This window comes from Mustela lutreola, chromosome 10 (assembly GCF_030435805.1).
Source record: "Mustela lutreola isolate mMusLut2 chromosome 10, mMusLut2.pri, whole genome shotgun sequence".
Taxonomy (NCBI): Eukaryota; Metazoa; Chordata; class Mammalia; order Carnivora; family Mustelidae; genus Mustela; species Mustela lutreola.
In genome coordinates this window covers 108,572,067-108,591,156 of record NC_081299.1, presented here as the reverse complement: position 1 = coordinate 108,591,156, position 19,090 = coordinate 108,572,067, and the positions used below count along the sequence as shown (strand labels likewise).

The window sequence follows — 19,090 nt, the reverse complement described above, 5'->3', positions numbered from 1 at the left end:
CAGCTGGGGCAGGAGGGTGGAGTTACAAGGTGTTTGGACCCTTCTGGTTTATGGGATTTCTTTTTCCCTTTTTCCTCTTAGGAACGGCGTGAATGTTGAGGGGGCGACACACAAGCAGGTGGTGGACCTGATCCGAGCAGGCGAGAAGGAATTGATCTTGACAGTGTTATCTGTACCTCCACATGAGGCAGATAACCTAGATCCCAGTGACGACTCGTTGGGACAATCATTTTATGATTACACAGAAAAGCAAGCAGTACCCATATCGGTCCCCACATACAAACATGTGGAGCAGAATGGTGAGAAGTTTGTGGTGAGTGTCAGCTCAACTCAATCCTCAAAACATTTAGCTTTTATTTCCCCTCGATCTTGTCATTTATGATATATATTAGAGCATTAGAAGTAATCACCACAACTTTGATTAGTTTGTCTACCAGCAAGATGGGTTCATACATAAATAAAAGATACTGATTATGATTTTTGCAGGGAGTAAAGTACGGTAATGGAGAGGATTTCTATTTCTGTTTAAATATAATTCCACTGTCTTTCCAGACAGTTTTAAGTTTGCATTCTGGTCTTTTGTAAACATGTTTAAGTTGGTTTCGTTGACTTGTTTGTTCGTTTATTGGTTGCCATATATCTTTGCTAATAGCAGTCTCTCACTTATTGTTGACTCTGTAGAGCTATAGAGCAAGGTTAATTTCAAAAGATGGTGTTTTCTAAAACATTTGGGTAATACAGAATTTGTCCACATCAGAACCTACAAATGCCCTGCACTCCTTTCTACCTCTTGTTCTTTTTCCTTTTCTTTGGAGATCCTGGTTGAGTGATTAACTTGGGTTTTCCGCAAGGTCCTAAGTATACTCTGACTACAGTTCTCATGCACTGTTCTATATATTGTCAACCTGTTACTGTTGTAGATGTGCAGGAACGCCCATCTTGAGTTCTGGGTGATATGTGCCAGCCCCTTTTTTGAGTGCCTTGCTTGTTCCTCAAAACCTGATAGGGGCTGGTAGCCCAATATACTTATTTTTTCTCTTGATTGAGGTATGCTTTATTTGCCTTTGATTATTTGGGGAGTGTTGAAATAATGAGAAATTCATTATTCTTTGTAGAAAGTGCAGTGTGTTCTGTTAGATATTGGCAAACAGACCATATGTGTTTCAAGGTGAACTGCTGACTAAAGATGTAGTCTCTGAAACTGGGATTTATTCCCTGTGTAGGAATGAGCCACAGGACATTTATGGTAAATTTTTTTTTTTTTTTAAGATTTTATTTATTTATTTTACAGAGAGAGAGATCAGAAATAGGCAGAGAGACAGACAGAGAGAGAGATGAGGAGAAGCAGGCTCCCTGCCGAGCAGAGAGCCCCATGCGGGACTCGATCCCAGGCCCCTGGGATCATGACCCGAGCCGAAGGTAGAGGCTTAACCCACTGAGCCACCCAGGCGCCCCTATGGTAAATTTTTTTTAGTGGAGAAAAGCAAGCAGAGAAGCCAGAAAAGTTCAGAAGGATCAAATAGTGTTCAACTGCATCTTTAATTTAGCTGGTGATGGTAATCCATATAGCACAGCACAGTTTATGTCAGCCTGGTCTACGGATTCTCAAAGCCTTACTCACAAAGTTTAGAGTTTTGTGTTTTGGAGGTACTATACTTTGAATCACAAGGCATGTAAAAAGTAGAAATCAAGGTCAGCTCTTAAAAGTAGAGCAGATTCGATGTTGAGACCTTTTGGGAATTACCTGAGAACTTTGGAACCTCTGTAGACTTTAGAAAAGGAATGAAACTACTAATTATCCATTTTAAGAAAATCGATATTACTGAGCATAATTTACCAACATTAACATTCACCCAGGTTAAATGTTCATTTTCACGAGTTTGGATAAATGTACATAGTTTTACAATCACCATCATCACAATCAAGATACAGAACATTTTCACCACCCCAGAAAGTTCCCTGGTAACCCTTTGCAGTCAGTCCTCTCCTTATAACACCACCCCTGTCGACCACTGATGAGCTTCCTGTTAGTATATTTTGCCTTTTCTCAATGTCAAATAAGTGAAATCATATAATAATATTATATATATATATATATATATATATAGTCATATAATAAGTAGTTTTGGGTATCTGGCTTTGTTCATTTTGTTCATTTTTTTAAAAGATTGATACATGTTGCATATATCAGTAATTTGTTCCTTTTAATTGCAGTTAATTTTTAATTGAATAAATTTACTACAATTTGTTTTTCCAGTGGCTTTTTGATGCATGTTTGGGTTGTTTCCAGTTTGGGGCTATTATGACTAAACCATGAAATAACATTAATATATGGGGCTTTATGTAGATGTATATTTTAATTTCTCTTGAGTAGCTAGAAGTGGAATTGCACGGTCATATTGTAAATGAAAGTTTAATCTTTTTTTCCCTTTGAATTTTTTTTTTTTTAAGATTTTATTTATTTATTTGAGGGACAGAGACCACAAGTAGGCAGAGAGGCAGGCAGAGAGAGAGGAGGAAGCAGGCTCCCTGCTGAGCAGAGAGCCCGATGCAGGACTTGATACCAGGACCCTGGGATCATGACTTGAGCCGAAGGCAGAGGCTTTAACTTACTGAGCCACCCAGGTGCCCTCCTTTGAAGTTTTTATTTATCTATTTGAGGGAGAGCACAAGCACAAGTTGGGGGGCGGAGAGAGAGAGGGGGACAGGGAGAAGGACAAGCAGACTTCCCACTGAGCAGGGAAACCCATGCAAGGCTCAATCCCAGGACCCCAGGATCATGACCTGAGCAGAAGTCAGATGCTTAACTGACTGGGCCACCCAGGTGCCCCTAATCTTTTTTTTTTTTCCCCAAAGATTTTATTTATTTTTTTGAGAGGAGCAAGAGAGGGAACAGGAGTGAGGGGAGGGAGAGGGAGAAGCAGACTCCCCTGCTGATCAGGGAGCCCGGTGTGGGGCTTGATCCCAGGACCCCGGGATCATGACCTGAGCCAAAGGCAGATGCTTAACCCGATGAACCACCCCGGAGCTTATTTTCATGTCCTTAGTGGCCATTCTTACATTTTCATTGTTGAATTGTTCAACTTTTTCCCCCATCTTTAAAAAAAAGATTTTATTTATTAGAAAGAGTGAACATGAGGGCGCCTGGGTGGCTCAGTGGGTTGGGCTGCTGCCTTCGGCTCAGGTCTTGGTCTCAGGGTCCTGGGATCGAGTCCCGCATCGGGCTCTCTGCTCAGCAGGGAGCCTGCTTCCCTCTCTCTCTCTCTGCCTGCCTCTCTGCCTACTTGTGATCTCTGTCAAATAAACAAATAAAATCTTAAAAAAAAAAAAAAGAAAGAAAGAAAGAGTGAACATGAGAGAATGAGTGGGGGCAGGGGTAGAGGAAGAGGGAGAAGCGGACTTCTCCCTGAGCATGGAGCTGATCACAGTGCTCCATCCCAGGACCCTGAGATCATGACCTCAGCTACCCAGGTGCTCCTCCCATTTTATTTTTATTTTTATTATTTTTAAAATATTTTATTTATTTATGTGATAGATCACAAGTAGGCAGAGAGGCAGGCAGAGAGAGAGGAGGAAGCAGGCTTCTCACTGAGCAGAGAGCCCGATGCGGGGCTCGATCCCAGGACCCTGAGATCATGACCTGAGCCGAAGGCAGAGGCTTTAATCCACTGAGCCACCCAGGCACCCCTTATCTTCTTATTTTGTTGCTAAGAGCTCTTTATGTATTTGGAGTCCTTTATCAGAGAGGTGTTTTGTAAAGTATTTTTCCCAGGCTGTGGCTTGCCTTTTTAAAAATTTTTACTTATTTAAAAGATTTTATTTATTTGAGAGAAAGCATGAGAGGGGATAGGGTCAGAGGGAGAAACACACTCCCTGCTGAACAGGGAGGCTTATACGGGCTTGATCGTGGGACTTCAGGATCATGACCTGGGCCGAAGGCAGTTGCTTAACCCAACTAAGCCACCCAGGCACCCTTTATTTTTATTTTTAAAATTTTTTGTCATATGTTCAATTAACCAGCATATAGTACATTATTAGTTTTTGATGTAGTGTTCAACATTTGATTAGTTGTGTATAACACCCAGTGTTCATCACCCCCACGTGTCTCCTTAATACTCATCACCTGGTTACCCTATCCCCCAACCCCTCTCCCTCTGTGACCCTCAAGTTCCCAGAGTCCAGTGTCTCTCATGGTTTGTCTGATTTCCTCCCATGCAGTTTTCCTCTCTTCCCCTGTGGTCCTCTGTGCTATTCCTTCTGTTCCACATAGGAGTGAAATGTATGATGATTGTCTTTCTCTGCTTGACTTATTTCACTTAGTATAATCCCTTCCAGTTCCATCCATTTTGATGCAAATGGTAGGTATTCATCCTTTCTGATGGCTGAGTCATACTCCATTGTATATATGGATCACATCTTTATCCATTCATCCGTTGAAGGACATTCTTTTTATTTTTAGCAGTATCTTTCAAAGAACAGAAGTTTTACATTTTGATGAAGTTGAGTTTGTCTGTTTTGTTCATTTATGGATAATTTATATTCTAAGACAGTTGCCTAACAGAAGGACACAAATCTTTTGTTTTCTTGTAAAGGTTTTATAGTTTTAACTCTCTGTTTTTGTAATAACTTTATTAAGGTGTGATTTACATACCAGCAATTGTACAACTTAAGTGTATATAATTCAGTGGTTCTTAGTTCACAGAGCCATTACCACAGTTAGTTTTAGAACATTTTCATCCTCTCAGAAAGGCAGCATTTTCCCTATCTCTCATCTCCCTATAGATCTTTCTGTCTCTATAGGTTTGCCTATTCTAGACTTTCCACATAAATGAAAATTATATGTGTTCAAGGGTTTATCCATGTTGTAGCATGTATCGGCCAAGTAACATTCCATTGTTTGGAAATGCCACATTTAATTTATCTCTTCTTCAGTTGATGGACATTTGGGTTATTTCTACTTTTTGGTTGTTGTGAATAATGCTGTTTTGAGTATGTGTGTTGTTCCAGGTTTTTAATATATATCTTTATAAGTACTACCTTTAAATAATTCAATATTACTTCTCGTATAATAAAAGACGTTTACAACAGTATATATCATTTCTTTCTGTCATCCTTTGTGCTATTGTTGTCATACATTTTACCTCTATATGTGTTATAAATTCCATGTTACTTTGTTATCTTTGCTTTAGATAATTCAAGAAATGAAAAATAAGGAAAGGGTCCTCCCTGTTCAGCAGGAAGTTTTGTTTTTTTTTTTTTAAGGTTTATTTATTTGACAGAGAGACAGCAAGAGAGGGAACGCAAGTTGGGGGAGTGGGAGGGAGAAGCAGGCTTCCTGCTGAGCAGGGTCCCCGATGCCTGGAGCTCAATCCCAGGACTCTAGGATCATGACCTGAGCTGAAGGCAGATGCTTATAAACGACTAAGGCACTCAGGCGCCCCAGGAAAGAGCTCTTTTATAATAATTTAATTACGTATTTACCATTTATGGTATCCTTCATTCATTTGTATAAATTCAGTTTCCATCTGATATCCTTTTCCTTCTGCCTAAATAATTTTCTTTAATGTTCTTATAGTGCAGATCTTCTGGCAATGAATTTTCTTAGTTTTAGTTGGTCTGAAAAAGTCTTTATTTCACCTTTATGTTTGAAAGAATATTTTTACCTGGTGTAAGATTCTGAGTTGATGGGTTTTTTTCTTTCAGTACTTTAAAAATGTGACCCCTGGGGCAACTGGGTGGCTCAGCGGGTTAAAGCCTCTGCCTTCGGCTGGGATCATGATCCTGGGATCCTAGGATTGAGCCCCACGTCAGGCTCTCTGCTTAGCAGGGACCCTGCTTCCCGCCCCCCCCCCCCCCCCCGCCTGTCTCTCTGCCTACTTGTGATCTGTCAAAAAAAAAAAAAATCTTAAAAATGTGACTCCTGTATATACTGGCCTGAATAGTGTCTAATGACAAGTGAGAGACCTGATTATTTCAGCTTTTGTTCTTCTCTAAGATGTAATGTTTTAACCCCTTACAGTTACCGTCAGAGTTTTTTAACTTCAAAGTTAAGTCTTTCTTGGTGTTTATCCTGCTTGGGTTTTCTAAATTTTATAGATTTGTGGTTTGATATCTTATTATTTTTCAAAAATTGTCAGCCAGTATGTCATTAAATATTTCTTTAGCTGTGTTCTTTTTGTCTTGTCCTTCTGAGATCCAATTACTTGTATGCTAGACTGTTTGATACTGTCCTAAGCTTTTGGATGTTCTATTGTTTTCTTTTTCTTTCTTCCTTCCTTTTTTTTTCTTTTTTTGCTTTAGATTGTTTTTGTTACCCTGTATTCAAGTTCACTGATTATTTCCTCAGCTGTGTCCAGCCTACTATTGAGCTTGTCAGAGAAATTCTTCTTCTCTGATACCATGTTTTTATTTCTATCATTTCCCCTGAAATTCCCCATCTATTTACACATGTTGTCTGCCTTTTCCATGACATCTTTTAATGTATGAATCATAGTTATTTAAGGTGCCTGATAGTTTTGACATTTAGCTATCTCTGAGATTGCCTTATCTCTTGCCATAAGTGTTTTTTCTTTCTTACTTTTTTGCCCTGTAATACATGATTGAGTACCAAGTATCATGTGTAGAAAAAAATAGAGACCAACGTAAATAATATTTGAACCTGAAAATAAGCACATGTCTTCATCAGGGGATTGAGTCAGTCAGGCTCAGTTTGGGTGTTGTTTTGGCTTTTGGTACCTTTATTGTTCCATAGGCTTCGAATCTCTCTAATAATATAGGCTGCTTTGTGCTTAGAGTACGGGCTGGGGTCAGAAGTTCTGTTTTTCTGTGTTCTGCTCTCCCTGCCCTCTCAACTTTTAGCTTCCCCTGCGTTGCCTATACCACAGACAAGTTCTCTCTACCTTTGCCTATCCCCCTCTGACAGACTGCTCGTGCTTTTTATTTAGGCTAGATTTATAGTGGGAGTTCTGTGTTATCTGGTCCAACTTCTGGCTCAGACAGGGTCTATGCCTGTATCTTGGGAGCAAGACTTTTTTAGTTTTTCTGCCCTTCTTCCTTATCATAGCTAAACTCTGCCTTGTATCTGTGGTTAGTCTTGGAAGAGTTTCTTGTCCCTTCTCTAGCTGTAGCAGAGCTCTACTTAGTATCAGTGTAGGAATTTGGGTCTAAGATGGTTCCTGCCTCTCACCAGGAGTAGGGAGTAAAGGGTTTTTCATTTTAGTTTTTCCCCAGAAGCAGTGGATCTTTGCCAGTGCCCTCTGAATGAGAGAATATGCTGGCTATCCCCCCCAAGGGCTTAAGGCTTTTGCTTAATGATAGAAGATAAGGGTTTAGGGGATGTAGGTGGGGCATTGTGTTTTTTTTTTGCTAAGCACCTCTGTCATGCCTAAGCTGCCACAGTAGCCCATTTCTAGTGTCCTGCTCTGACTCTGGTCTTTCTTTCTTTCAAGAGGCGCATGAAAAAGACTTCCAAGTGCATGGGAAATCTCTTATATCTAGAGCAGTATTACTTATTTAAGATTTACTTCCTAAATCTTAAACAGAAGCAGCCAATGATAACTACTTAATGTATTTGTCTGCTACTACTTGTTTCTGTCGTATCTGAGTCTGTTTCTATTGACTGAGTTTTCTTCTGGTTTTAGATCAAATTTTCATGCTTCTTCATATGTCTAGTAATTTTTGATGGGGTTTTGCACCTTGTTAATTTAATGTGACAGTATGTTAGATTTTGTTATATTCCTTTAAAGAATGATGGGTTCTGTTCTTTCTTTTCTTTCTTCCTTCCTTTCTTTCTTTCTTTCTTTCTGCTGGCATGCAGTTAAGTTACTTATACATTACTTTGATCCTTTTTCAGGTTTTTAAGCTCTTTTAGGGTAAGCCTAGAGTAGCTTTTCTACTCTAGAGCTAATTTAGCTCTACTCCTAAAGCATGGCCCTTTTGAGTTCTTTTGAATGTCATGGAGATTCAAGGGAGGTCTCTTTGTTCTGGCTGGAGGGAAGTCAAATGATTACAGATGCTCTTTGAACTCTAGTAAATTATTTTTACAGCTTACCCTGGTAATAGTTCTTTCCTCAAATTGCTATTTGGCCAGAATTCAAGGGGATCCTATACAAAATCAAGGGGATTTCTAGAGCTCTGTCTCTCTTTTGCTCCCCCCTCTTGTGTACTCTGTCCTACAAATCCTAGCTGCTTTGGCCTCCCTGAACTCTAGTTTCTGTCTCCACAACTCAGTGAAGTTGGATGCCCCAACTTCACTGGATGCCCCGTCTGACCCCCATTTCAGGAGAAACCAGAACCTAGAAAGCCTAGGTTATGGTAGAGGTCATCTTGTTTATTTCCCTTTTCTCAGGGATCACAGTTCTTAGTTGCTGGTTGTCTAGTGTCTAAAAATAGTCATTTCCTATGTTTTGCCCAGTTTTCTAGGTGTTTATTGTAAGAGGTTAATTCCAGACTATTTAGAAGTTCCCAGATTATCCTATAAAAACAGAATATTTTTATTTATAGGTAATTAAAACTTGATTTTTAATATTCTTGATTTTAAAATAAATACCAGTGGAACCTTGCTTCATACTATTTAGAAAATTTGATTCTAGTTCAATTAAGGATTTAAATAACAAAAAAATTAAAAGCTGTTAATAGAAGGTATAGGTGAATAGGTATAGCAAAGAGTTTTTGGTCCTGGGTATAGCAGAGTTTAACACAGAAAGCAGTGATTATAAGAATACTGATAAATTGGACTTCATAAAACAGACATTTTTAAAAAATCAAGTTACATAATAAAGTAAAAAGACAAATGACACAGTAGGAGAAGTTAGAATATACACACATGAAAAATCCTATGTCATGGACTTATAATGAACTCTACAAATCAGTGAGAAAAGCACAAAAACTCAGTCTAACACTGGGCAAAATATATGAATGTGTATTTTACAGAAGAGAACACTCACATGGCCAATAAATGTGTGAAGAGATGATAAACATCATTAGATGAAACATTAGAGAAATGTGAATTAGGACCACAGTGAGAAATCTTTTCATACCCATTCCCCATTGGCAAGAAATAAGAGGATCTTTTTATGTTTTACTGAGAGGAGTATAAGTTGATGTAACTAACCACTTTAGCTTACCGTCTGGCATTATCTATTTAGGTTGATTATTCACATACTTCATAACCTTACAGTTCTACTCTTAGCATTCCCAAGAGAATCTTTTATATATGTACAGCAGGGGGTATGTATACAAATTCATAGCAGTATTTGTTCACGATAGCCAAAACCCAGAAACAACCCAAGTGCCCATCAGTGGGATAACAGATATTTAAAAAGCAAAACAACAAATTGTTATATACAGCAGAATAAACCACAAAGGTATGTAACATTGTAGATGAGACTAGGGAAAAAAATAAGCCATGAAAAGATCTCACTCTGCATGATAACCTTTTTATAAAACTAAAATACCCCCCCTTTTTTTGTTATTTCAGAGGTAGAATTTAGTGATTCATCAGTTGCATATAACACCCCGGGCTCATTACATCAGTCGTCCTCCTTAGTGCTTGTCACTCAATTATCCCTCCCCCACCACTTCCCCTCCAGCAACCCTCTGTTTCCTAGAGTTTGGTGTCTTACAGTTTGCCTCTCTCTCAATTTTCATCTTATTTTTCCATCCTTTCCCCTATGTTCATCTGTTTTGTTTCTTAAATTCTGCATGTGAGTGAATTCATATGGTATTTGTCTTTCTCTGACTTATTTTGCTTAGCATAATAACCTACCCTCTAGTTCCATCCATATCCTTGCAAACGGCAAGCTTTCTTTTTGTAATATTCCATTAAAACTAAAATATCCTTTAAAAATTAATATAAAAAATAAAAATGTAAGGATTACTAATAGATACAGGAAAATACTATAAAAAGAAAAGCAAAGGAATGATGAACGTGATTGAATATGTTAATTTTGAGGGTCAGGGAAGCAGGGAGAGGAGGGGATAAAGGTGGCAGTGACTATGGTTAGAAATTATTGTCAGGGTCTTATTTATAGTTTACTTTTGACAAGGTTAAAGTAACTAATTAAATTTCCAAACAAAGAGCTTGCCATAAATGAGACTGCGTTATGAACCAGGGATTATGATTAATCTAGTTCTATACACCTGAGGTCTACATAAAGAAAAAAAAATAGACCATTTATGATCCATCTTGTGGGAGAATACACATACACATGCATGCACGAACACACAAGAAACCCAAGTTATTGAAGAGCATATTGTGGCCTTTGTGCTTTTTTATTTCCAGGAAGGAGCCTAAATACTTCAGCATTAGGGAAAAATCTGAGTTAAGGATCTCACAGAAGTGAACTAAGAGTGCTGTATCTCCTTTTACTTTATAAGCAGCTTAAGAATGGCAATGTTGTTGTTGTTGCTGTTTTGAGACTTTTTTAAAAAAAGATTTTATTTATTTATTTGATAGGAGAGAGAGATCGCAAGTAGGCAGAGAGCTGGGGAAGCAGACTCCCTGCTGAGCAGAGAACCTGATTCAGGCCTTGATCCCAGGACTCTGAGACCATGACCTGAGCCCTAGGCAGAGGCTTAACCCACTGAGCCACCCAGGCACCCAGTGTTGTTTTTTTTTTTTTAAAGATGAATTTTCAGATAAAAATAAGATTAAATAGCAGGATGGTGTTAGAAACAATTTGTTGGTCATAATGTACATTGAAGTTTCATCCAGATCAATAAAGGGAACAGGACAGCATCTATTTGACTTTTGGAAGCTGAACTTGGATGATATTGCCAAAATGTCACCATTCTATTTTTATTTTCTAGTAACTTTTGCATTATATAAGGAGATTCTCCTCTGTGTGTTCAGTAACATAATTCCTGTCAGAAAATGAAAACTTTTTAATATTCACATCCTACATAGGATGAGATGTTACCATTTCAAAGCCTTAAGGTGGGGATCTAAGGAACCAACAAAATGGAGATCTCTGATGTTTGGGATATCTGATATTCTGGGATTTTGGTTTTGCTACTGAATACAGAGCCCAGATGTTAATAGAATTGCTTTCCCTGCAGTGGATTGTGCTCATTGTAAGATTTTATCAGTTACAGGGCACCTGGCTGGCTCATTTAATAGAGCACAAGACTTAATCTCAGAGTGGTAAGTTCAAGCCCCACATTGGCCATGGGGCCTGTTTAAGAAAAAGAGAGAAAAGAATTTATCAGTTATCATCATCTGGCATTTATTACATAGGATTAAGTCATGAGGCTAGAGAGAAAAATGACATTACATGAATTTTCAGCATTTACATATTAGAAATTATTTTGAAGCTGAATTTTGAAACTTTGACCTACAGAATCCAGAGAAACAAAATTAGATCCCTGACAGAAGTTTTATACTTTCCTCACCCATATTTTTTTCTGTTGGGTTCTTACTAAGCAAAGAGGATCTCAAGAGGACTGAAACTTGAAACTCAATGGTGCTAAGAGCAGTGCAGAGCCTCTAAGCCCACTGGGCCCTGCTTGCCCCAGCCCTGGAGCCTGAGGGCAGGTGCTGTCTGATTGCACGGGCTCTGCCCATGAATGGATAACAACAGAAAGTGGTATCAGAACAATGAGATTCAGCAGTTTTGCACAGGAAGCTTTGGGAGATGTTGTTTAATGTAGTCTCCTTAAAGGTGGGACAAAATTGAACAAACAAGAAGAGTTTGGTCCTTTGGAAAGTGTAGAAGCTGCTAGTGAACTCTATTCTCCACCATCAGGAGAAGTCACTGAAATTAATTGCAGAAAATCCAGGACTTGTCAACAAATCCTTTTATGAAGATGGTTGGCTGATCAAGGTAACACTCAGTAATCCTTCAGAATTAGAAGAATTAATGGGTAAAGAAGCATATAAAGAAATACATAAAATCTGTTGAGGAGTAAAAATGGAACCCCTAAATAGTATGAAAGGAAGGAAAGAAGGAATGGAGGGAGAGGGGGAGAGAGAGAAAGAGAGACCGACAAACTTGTTGCCTCAGACAACTGGCTTTGCAGTGTGAACCTTCCAAGTTGAAGAAAGTGAACAGTGATCGTTAAATTCAGTGTACTATGGTAAGCTGGACTAACTTCATCTAATTCTGTTTATGATCCAGCCAGTCTTAGGGTTTAAATTAAGGTAGAAAGATCCCAAAAGCACTGCCTGCCCATGTACAGCTGTAGTTCCTATTTGATTATGTCCTCCTCAAGTCCAGAGAATGAATGAAAAAATATATATACATACATATATATATTTTTTAAAGAATTTATTTATTTATTTTACAGAGATCACAAGTAGGCAGATAGGCAGGCAGAGAGAGAGGAAGGGAAGCAGGCTCTGTACTGAGCAGAGCGCCCGTCGTGGGGTGTGATCTCAGGACCCTGGGATCATGACCTGAGCCGAAGGCAGAGGCTTTTAACCCACTGAGCCACCCAGGCACCCCCAGAGAATACATATTTTTGATAGACATTCTCGTTTGTAATGAGACTATGGGCATTTCTTTCTTTTTTTTTTTTTTTTAAAAGATTTTATTTATTCATTTGACAGTCAGAGATCACAAGGATCTCTTGTGATCAGAGATCACGACCTGAGCCGAGGGCAGGAGGCCCCAACCCACTGAGCCACCCAGGCGCCCTCTTTCTTTCTTTTTTTTTTTTTTTAAGATTTTATTTATTTGAGAGTGAGTACACAAGTAGGGGAACTGGCAGGCGTGGGAGAAGCAGCCTCCGCACTGAGCAGGATACTAATGTGGGACTCCATCCCATGCCATCATCATGGGATTATGACCTGAGCTTAAGGCAGATGCTTAACTGACTGAACCACCCAGGCATCCTGAGACTGTGGGCATTTCTCATGGCCCATGGACATTTCTTGAATTTTAGGCAGAAGACCTCAGCATGCACTAAGTCAATCAGTCATTTTTTTTTGGCAAGTGAGTGTGTCCAAACCAGGGAACTATGAATACTGATAGATCTTGGTTAATTTTCAGGACCAATGAAGAACAAAGACAATCTGTTGGCACTCTTTTTGTATGTTTCTTATTTGCTTAGCACAGTTAATTTATTTTATTTTATTTTATTTTTTAAAAGATTTTATTTATTTGATAGAGGCAGGCAGAGAGAGGAGGAAGCAGGCTCCCCACCGAGCAGAGAGCACAACGAGGGGCTCGATCCCAGGACCCTGAGATCATGACCTGAGCTGAAGGCAGAGGCTTTAACCCACTGTGCCACCCAGGCGCCCCTAGCACAATTAATTTAAAAATGCTTTTTGGCTCTTGGGGAGGACATTCCTGCTTGCCTTAAAGTATTACAGAACTGTCAGGCATCCAGATTATTTATATTTCTGTTGCCTTGACACCACATTTAAATTGGGATGGGGGAGGTAGGTGAGTGGCTATTTGATGTTACTCTTCTCATTGTATAAAGAAACTGAAAGTTGAGTCAATTTCTCAGGTTTCTTGTTGAAATTATCACAAAGGCCTCTCAGGCTGTAGCGTTCTTTTTATCCTAGGAAATGTTAAATACAGTCATAGTCTTGTGCATTATTCAAAGATCTATTGATCTATTCTATTCTTCCCTGGAAAAAGATTTTGGGGAGTATCTTTGAACTAGCAGTGTCCCTAAGTAGTTTTACCTTCCTTCCTTCCTAGTATGAGGAACTCAGGCTGATACGTATCACCCATACTGTTACGGGCTTAGTTTTTGTAAGCAAAAGAATGGTGATGTTATTGAGAAATTTGGATACTTTAGTTTGAGAAGGAAGTATATAAGGCCAGACTGACTAAATAAGAATTCTTAAGACATCCTGCCCTCAGGAAAACTGTGGTATTATCTAAGGGAAATGCTGTTCTCCTTTTATGCATTTGTACTTCAGGAGGCAGTGATGGGAATACTTGATAATATATGTGATTCATTACAACTTTGAGTGATAATCACAGGAAGAACGCTCATTGATCCGGATCATACACATCCTTGGAGACTGTTTGATAGTGATTAGAGGCTTTGTTTTTAATTGGAGGAATCATGGGTAAAAAGTTATAGGAGAGGAATCTTGAATAAATTAAAAATTTTTTTTTTTTGCATTTAATTCACTTCCTAAATCACAGAACCATGGGAAAGACACATCTTGAGCTTTGAAGGAAAGGCTTTGGCCTATACATTCTCAGTGATTAACTTGTGATTCCATGAGTAGATGATCTGTTTTGTGCACGTTTAAAATTTGTAATGATTTTTGCAAAACCAGTTAATGTGATTTGGAGCCAGTTTTTCCATCTCTGCCTCATTTGTTATGTTCTGAGAATACAGAGTAACTTGGATTATTAGTTGTTTTTGGATTGCATGTTCTATCACTTTCCTTTATGAGGGTACATAGTCAAGAATTTCACATATATCCATTTATTTTGTAATCAGATATTTACTGAGTGCCTGCTGTGTTCCACACTCTGTTCTAGAAGCTTGGCATGTATCTATGAACAATAGACAAAAGTCTCTAACCATTTCTTCATGAGGATTCTTAACTCTTCGTAATTACAAGGTGGTCCTTAGAATATGTTTATTCTTCAACTTTTTGTTAGCCCTGTTTTAATGATGGAAGGAAGAACAAAACTAAAGCTATCTGACTTTGGGAAAGTAGTTTTTGCAACAAAAACATTTTACTAACAAAATGCTACTATTACATAATTTTTGGAACTTCTTTGAAGTTTGGGCCACACACAAATAACAGTCACATTGCTTTCTAGTCAACCCTCACTTTATAAATCTCCAAATTTACTTGCTTGTTCATTCACTAGATTTACCACATTGACTTTGAATGACTTAACTTTCTGAAAATAAAATCCACTCTTTAAAGCTGATAATTGCCTTTGAAGATATTTAAAACAATGTGTTGGAGGTAATTTTAATAGCAAAAATAAGGTCATGGACTGCTTAAAAGGAGTGGCACTCTTGTACCTATCATTTCTGGCATGTTTCTTAAAAGTAAGCCTTATTTTACAGTGACCATGAACATATTCTCTGTTAAGTACGTAGCAGAATATACCTCACCAGCATTTGTCTGAGCTTGACTTTAGATGATTCTGTGATTTAATTTGTAGTAAGTAGGCTTTTTTTTTGTTTTTTTGTTTTTTTTTTTGTTTTGTTCTTTCCCCTCACCAGGTATACAATGTTTATATGGCAGGGAGGCAGCTGTGTTCTAAGCGGTACCGGGAGTTTGCCATCCTACACCAGAACCTGAAGAGAGAGTTTGCCAACTTTACATTTCCCCGACTTCCAGGGAAGTGGCCATTCTCTTTGTCAGAACAGCAACTAGATGCCCGACGTCGGGGGTTGGAAGAATATCTAGAAAAAGGTAAGCTGGCCTACTAAACTCTACTCTCTCAAGTAGACGTGGAGTCTGGTGGGTATATGTTGCAACTCTTAAACTCCATAGCTAAGTTTCCCGAAACTCAGTAGTGAAAGTAAATCACATTTCTCTGACCATTGATGTTGAGTGATCTGAGCTTTGAAGCTCAGACTGAAATGTCCAGCACAAGGATTAATTGTCATTTCATTGACTTGGTGAGGACTTAACAACAGAAAAATACATAATTCGTTTTTGATGCATTAGGGACCTGTATTTATAGGGTTAACGTTATTTGCCAGCAAACACAGACAGACTCATCAACATGCTGAGTTGACTTCAGAACTAAACAGGCCATACTTAAAACATTTTTATTAAAATGACTCAGTTCACTGGCAAATCATACTTGAAAACTCCTTTTCCTCTTACAGGTGCAAAGTTGTAGGTAATCTAAGGTCCTGTTGATCTAAGCAGGTTATAGGTTAAAGTATTGAAACCTACTTGTTATCTCAGGACTTCCAAGTAGTGTATCAGAAGTCTGAGATGTGGGTGCTGAAACATTTGCTTATCTGGAAAGATTAGGAGAAATGACCAAGATTTCCAGAATAAGATAGTTCATTCTGGTGGCTCAGAGAAGAGATCCTTATATTATGGAGTTATGTAATTTCCCAGTTGTGCAACAGGCCTTTTTGAAAATACTAATTTAATAGAATAATGGTCTTACATGATATTTATTAATTCTATGTCCTTGTGTCCTTGTATAAGAACTAATTGGCCTAATTGAATTTTTTTAAAACTTTTGTAGAGAGCCTTATCCCTGAAGAAAAAACTGTTTCCCCTGTAGAAGTTAGTGAGACTCCCTCATCTGTTTTTAGCTTTTTTCTAACATGGAATGGCCTCTAAACATAGCCCTCGGGAAATGAAAAAGGGGATAAATTTTTTTTAATAAAATGAAGTAAAATCATCCATATAACTTAACATCCTCATGAGAATGTCAGGAAATTAACTTAGATTTAGACAACTACTTACCTGCTTTGCTTTCCTTCCTTCCTTTTTTTTTTTTTTTTTTTTTTTTTTGGTTGTTTTGAAGCTAAAGTTGGTGAGATGAGAAGATGTGCTGAGCTTACTACTTAATTACCTACCCATTTTTTCTGAAGTAGTTTTAAGTTCTTACGGTTCTCTGACTGGCCTGGTTCCTAAGCAAAGTAGTCTTTTTTCCTTTTGTATTTGCTTTATTCCTAATTGACCTTATCCTTGCTCTATTGTCTTGTTCTTAGTTCACATGTGATTGCAAAGTTAAATTTACTGAACTTTCTCTGGTTTTGGGTGACTTCCTTTGGCCATGTTTAATATTTTTAGCAAGCTCCATCATTTTTAAAAGATTTTATTTATTTATCTGACAGAGAGAGAAAGAGCACAAGTAGGCAGAGTGGCAGGCAGAGGGAGAGGGAGAAGCGGCCTCTCCGCTGAGCAGGGAGCCCAATGCGGGGCTTGATCCCAGGACTCTGGGATCATGACCCGAGCCAAAGATAGCCACTTAACCATCTGAGCCCCCCAGGTGCCCCATCAGCAAGCTACATCTTTGAACATCCTATTATTCCTCTGTTGTAGTTCATATTTATAAGAATATTTGTTGTGCCTTAACATGTCATATGTCAGGAATGGCATACCTCCTCTGCGTTGCCTGCTACTCACGATTTATGCTTAAACCTTGGTATGTTCCTGACTTTAAAGTCTTGATTTTTAGGGACACCTGGGTGGCTCAGTGGGTTAAAGCCTCTGCCTTCGGCTCAGGTAATGATCCCAGGGTTCTGGGATCGAGCCCCAGGTTGGGCTCTCTGCTCAGCGGGGAGCCTGCTTCCTCCCTTCTCTCTCTGCCTGCTTCTCTGCCTACTTGTGATCTCTCTCTCTGTCAAATAAATAAATAATATCTTAAAAAAATAAATAAAGTCTTGATTTTAGAATCTCATGCCAGATTCTATTTTTATTTTCTACAGTGTGCTCAATACGAGTCATTGGTGAGAGTGACATCATGCAGGAATTCCTATCAGAATCAGATGAGGTAGGTGAAGAATCCCTTCAGTGACTATTTACCCCTTGACTCCTTGTGGGGGAGAACAAAGATATTGGTTATAGATTGAACTGCCATAAATTCTCCAAATGAGTGTTTTTTCAGCTTCCCTTTCTTCTGTACCCTGCTTATCTTTCAAGATCTATCCTCCTAGCAAAATTCAGATAAAACAGTATAGTATTGTTAACTCTGGTCACCATGCAGTAGAACTCCAGAACAAGAGCTAAATCTTGGTCATCTTTCTATTCCCTGTGCCTTACCATAATGTCAGGCATATTGTAGGTGCTTAATAAGTATTAATGGAGTAGAAGAATGAATATGTAATGCTGCTATATTAAATAGTGTTTTATCAGCTAATTATTTTTTATGTATATGTCTTTTTTTTCCCAACTAGAAATAAGTTTCTTTCAGACAAGGGCTTACAATGAAGTAATACTTAGGATAGTTTTAGATGATGAATATTTTTTAAGTGGTAAACGAAAATCCACTTGCTCTTAAATAGTTGTTTCTCTCTAATAAAACTTAGAAAGTCAGAAATCTGTTAGAGGAGGGGTACCTGGGTGGGTCAGTTGGCTAAGCATCAAACTCTTGATATCAGCTCAAGTCTTGATGTCAGCATCATGAGTTCAAGCCCGGAGTTGGGCCCCACACTGGGCATGGAGCCTACTTTAAAAAAAAAATCTGGGGGCGCCTGGGTGGCTCAGTGGGTTAGGCCGCTGCCTTCGGCTCAGGTCATGATCTCAGGGTCCTGGGATCGAGTCCCGCATCGGGCTCTCTGCTCAGCAGGGAGCCTGCTTCCTTCTCTCTCTCTCTCTCTGCCTGCCTCTCAGTGTACTTGTAATTTCTCTCTGTCAAATAAATAAATAAAATCTTTAAAAAAAAAAAAAATCTGTTAGAAGAATATATTAATCATCAAAAGCAATAAGAAAGAAGGATCTTTTAAATTAAGGGATAAGGATTGTGTACTCTTCTCTAGAAGAAAATTGGGCATTATACTAACTCAGAATCCTGCATTTCATCCATTTTTCCTGTCAAAGGTGTTATGATTACTTCAGGGTTTGGAAAGGAACTTAAGATACGACTTGAACCAATCTAGCATGCTTAACCATTTAAATCCAGAGAATGTTTGTCAAAACTACTGGGTTTAGTTGTTCTCTTTTCTCATTTGTGAGTTCTGAATTTTGGAAGTAAGCCAAAAATCTCATCTTTTTTTGACCTAGACTGCTTCACACAAGTGTTCGTTTTGAAATGTGAACATATTAGCTTTAACATGTTTCTTTCCTCCCTGTTCATCTTAAAGGTGAACTTCTGCTGCAGCCTGAAGTCAGCTTTCTGACTTGTAAAATGTATTGACTTTAAGGTTTCTTTTTACCCCTTTTCACTGGAACTTGTTTTCTATCACATGTTTAGGTTTGTTGTTTAGCTAACATGTTACAAGGAGAGTGAGGATATGCTGGGTCATAAATTCTATCTCTTTGTCTTTTCCCCCAGAACTATAATGGTGTCTCTGACGTAGAGCTGAGAGTAGCACTACCAGATGGAACAACAGTTACAGTCAGGGTTAAAAAGAACAGTACTACAGACCAAGTATATCAGGTAAGTTAAACTTGAACATGTAGACTCAATATTGAATGGTATAAAGCTAAGGAAGATAGATTAAATGAGTTAAAACATATAAAGTG

At 38.5% G+C, this 19,090-nt stretch overlaps 1 protein-coding gene across 1 annotated transcript in view; it reads left to right on the top strand.

Moving 5' to 3' along the window:
* The window catches only part of SNX27 (sorting nexin 27), a 67,366-nt gene that overhangs the window by 24,915 nt on the left and 23,361 nt on the right, over positions 1–19,090 (top strand). Inside the window, exons 2-5 of the mRNA XM_059135198.1 lie at positions 82–313; positions 15,154–15,346; positions 17,335–17,399; positions 18,900–19,004. Coding sequence (XP_058991181.1) covers positions 82–313; positions 15,154–15,346; positions 17,335–17,399; positions 18,900–19,004 — 595 coding nt within the window. The remainder of the gene's footprint in view (positions 1–81; positions 314–15,153; positions 15,347–17,334; positions 17,400–18,899; positions 19,005–19,090) is intronic.